Source organism: Mycena indigotica (genome assembly GCF_014461135.1).
Source record: "Mycena indigotica strain 171206Taipei chromosome Unknown Mind.scaff0003, whole genome shotgun sequence".
In the NCBI taxonomy this organism is placed as follows: domain Eukaryota; kingdom Fungi; phylum Basidiomycota; class Agaricomycetes; order Agaricales; family Mycenaceae; genus Mycena; species Mycena indigotica.
Genome location: NW_023503002.1, coordinates 4,421,773 through 4,425,509, shown reverse-complemented (window position 1 = coordinate 4,425,509; position 3,737 = coordinate 4,421,773). Strand labels below are relative to the sequence as shown.

General features: G+C 61.6%; 1 protein-coding gene across 1 annotated transcript; it reads right to left on the bottom strand.

The window, feature by feature from the left end:
• Positions 1 to 868: 868 nt before the first annotated feature.
• MIND_00391300 (uncharacterized protein) lies at positions 869 to 2,612 on the bottom strand (the record flags this gene model as incomplete). Its single annotated transcript, XM_037360742.1, has 2 exons — positions 869 to 2,334; positions 2,384 to 2,612. 2 exons carry the CDS (start codon positions 2,610 to 2,612, stop codon positions 869 to 871), a joined length of 1,695 nt encoding a protein of 564 aa, XP_037223627.1.
• Positions 2,613 to 3,737: the final 1,125 nt, after the last annotated feature.

Genomic DNA, 3,737 nt, shown 5'->3' with positions numbered 1-3,737 from the left:
TTAGCTTTAGCAATTTATTTACTCCACATTTCCACTTTTGGGTTCACTGCTGTTGAAACCCTAATTTGGTAAGAAAAGCTGTAAAGAGTCTAATTAGGACACAAAGCTGTATAACTATATAAAACTAAGATTTTGCACCATAAACAAGTCTAATCTAAGGCTATTTGTGATATTGTTCTTAGCGGTAACATTAGTAGGTAGGGCATGTAGACCTTGAGATTTCATGAACTCATAAATAAAATTAGCACATTCAATCTTCAAAAGCTGTGAAGCAACGTTTAAAGCTGGGGCGTAGCCCCAGCCTGTCTAGTATTTCTATATAAGCACGACCGCCGGGGCTGAACCGGGACATGCTAGTTCTCTCTCTGCTATCCAGAACAGGGACTGCTATAATCTGGGGCAGGAGCATCTAGAGGGACAGTAGAGAGATATGCAGACATTACCAGTGATTACAGTAGAAAAAAAAATAAAAGATAGATATATACCAACAAAGGAAACGACACAGAATGTCCATCCTGGCCCATGAACACAATTTTCTCACGCAATGTACCCGAGCGGCCTGGTCACCCCCATCCCCATCCCCATCCCCATCCCCATCCCCGTCACCTGCCACAGAGTCTATGTTCAATCAAAAAGACAAAAAGCGATTAGGAATTGGCAAGCATTAAACTGATATCCGGTGTCGAACCCGCATATCAGCACTGTGTCAAGAGTTGATTAAGCACAAACACAATAATCATCTAGATATAGACCGAAGGATGAAAGAAACAAAACATCTGTCCCCTGTCTATCCGCCCATTAACATTATTTTTTCCTTGTATTTTTCTTTTCTTTCTCCAGATGAACCCATCCGGGCGGCCCGGGCCCATCACTCGGGCAGGGCATCGAGCACGGCGGGCAGGTGCGGGAGCGGGCGCACGGAGGCGCGTTCGCGAGGGCCGGCCGGCTTGGGCATGTCCTCCTTTGTTTCGAATTGGGCGCTGGCGCTGGTTGCACTGGTCGTGGTGGAGGCGGTGGGCGCAGTGGAGGCGGTGCGCACAGACAGCCGCGTGGATAGCTCGGACTGCGGGTACGGGTACGGGTACGTATACGTCTCGGCGCCGCAGCCGGCGGTGACGACGGTCGTGATCGTCGGCGCGGTGGAGGCCGTCGTGGTCGTAGTAGTACCAGTGAGCGCCGTGGAGGCGGTGAGCGCAGTGGACGCGGTGCGCACGGACAGCTGCGGGGAGAGGGCGGAGTGTGGGTAGAGGTACTCGTATGCGGGGGCCGGCGGCGTCGGCGGGTGCGTCTGCGACGGCGGCGGGTGCGTCTGCGACGCGGGGAGCGGGACCGCAAGCTTAAGCGACGACGGCGCCACCGACGCGGGCCACACGCTCGGCTGGTAGTATTCGGGCGTGGGGCCGGGCGCGCGCCGGCTGAGGCGCCGGCGGAAGAGCCACGGCTGGTAGTACGCGTACGGCGTCACCGGCGGGAGGTCGGGCGCGTCCACGGCCGCGGGCGTGCGCGAGTCGTGGCGGCGGAGCTTGGCCCGGCGCCGCCGGAGGAGCCAGCACGCGGCGATGGCGAGACACGCGACGAGCACGACGCAGGCGACGGTTAGCCCCGCAATCGCACCGGCGCTCGGGCCGCTCCGTTTGTGCGCAGCAGCGCTGCTGCTGCTCGCGGCGGGCGGGCTCGTGCCGGTGCTACTGGGTCCGGAGGAGATGGGCGGCACGACGAGGAAGTAATCCACCCACACGGCCGCGTCCGTCTGCGCCGTAACCACCAGTGTGTGCCGCCCGTCGGGTATCGGGCCCGAATCGTAGTAGAGCACGCTACCCAGCGCAACGCTTTCCGCGGCGAAGACGGCCGGCGGGGCGCCGTCGAGGACGACAGCCGCGCGCGCGCCGGGGACGGTCACGGGGCCGTAGTACGCGATGCCGCGGCCGTCAAAGGTGTACGTCAGGTTCGCCCCGCCCGCGCGTGACCCGCGGCTGGTGCGGAGGAGGTCCTGTGCGCCGGCGAAGTCGGACCACGCGGGCGAGTACACCACGCCCGGGTCGCGGTCGTCCACCAGCAGGCGCTCGGTGCCGGCCCCCGGGGAGGCCGAGGCGTGGTACGTGAGGTAGTCGAGCCGTAGCGTGCACTCGTCCGCGGCGGCCGCGGCGGTCTGCGTGATGAGCAGCGTGTGCGGGCCGTCGGCGAGCGGGCCCGAGGCGAACAGGCGCTCGTGGTACGCGGCGGTGGGCGAGCGCGGGGCTGGGTACTCCCCCGCGCTCTTCCCGTCGAGTGTAAACCCGAGTGCGCCCGCGCTGGCGTTCGCCGCGACGGTGCCGTACAGCTCCACGGATGTCCCTGCTTTTCCTAAGCACTTTCTAATCACGGAATACAGACAAAGACGGACCGACGAAAGGGAACAGCGCCGTCGCCCCCTGCGCCCCCCCGCAGTGCGCCGTCCGCCCGAACTCGAGGTCCCGCGCGCCTCCGCCCGCAGACACCCGCCACCCGCTCTCCGGCGCATACTGCACCCCCGCGTCCGCGTCGTCGACGATCACCAGCCCGCCCGGCATCCCCAGTGCGCCCGCCGTCCCCAGCGCGCCCGTTGTCCCCGTCGCAGGCGCAGGCGAAGACATGGTCGTCGGGAAGAAGAAAGAGAGAAAAAGCGCATTGGCTCGCCTGCGTCTGATCCGATCAGCGGACAGCCGCAGCTTGTCGGCCCATCGCCGGCGCTCCCGTCGTCGCGCACAGGCCCAGACGCACCAGCCGAAAATGCATTCACAGAATCTCACGCCGAGGGAAACACCCCGCGACCCCGCCGCGGACGACGCAGTCCGTGGTGGCTCGTGGAGTCCAGCGCGGGCTGCCTTTCTACGCCTCCACCCCGCAGAACAAAACGAAGACCCGTAGTGCGTCGTCTAACGCCTCTTCAGCGGTATGACGTGGCCATGGTGAGCGGAAGAGCCAAGTCGTGTGCGATGAGTCACGGTCAGCGATCGATCATCTCAGCTAAGCGTGATTGATGGTCGGCGAGGAGGTGGAGCTGTTTGTGCCATGTGGCGCTGCGGCCCCCGGACATTGTCATTGAAGACACACGGGACGATGCGGTGCACTACGCGGGCGTGTACACGGTGCATAGTCTCCGGTCAGTGCACAAGCCAGGGTCAGCGGTCCCGCCCCATATGATAAGCTGGCTTGGATGCACTCTGTGGTCATCGTGGCTGACGATTATGTCTCGGCACCGGTTACGGGAGATTTTACGGAAGGCACTGCCCGCAGGCGAAGAGGAGTTGCCAGGCGTCGACTGCTTTGGACTGCAGTGTATTGGGTTTGATGCGGGGCTCTACGGGACGCTGCGGGCACAGGCAGCAGCGCGCGGCGTGAAACGGTCTGCGAGTGAGGCTGGGGGCGATCGTGGGAGTGTTAGTGCCAGTGGGAGCAGGACGCGCAGGAGGGTAAAGGGTTGAGGAGTTTTATGGTTATTGAATGGGCTCGGATTTCATTCGATTTGTAGCACCTGCATATATGGTCGATGGGGATAATTATTTCATATCTCATCTCTGTCCGCGACGAATTGAGTTTCTGTTGTCGATCAGCCACTGCGTGAAGGAGAATATCGCTAGTACACACTTGGAGTAGCCCCACTCCGCTTTTGCGCCAGGAATTCTTCCGCGACGGCCCAGTAGTTCCAGCTGTCGAGGGCGCCTTCGTCCCAGTCGATGTAAGTATGTGGTAATCACCAGCCGCTGGTCGTGTGTGAG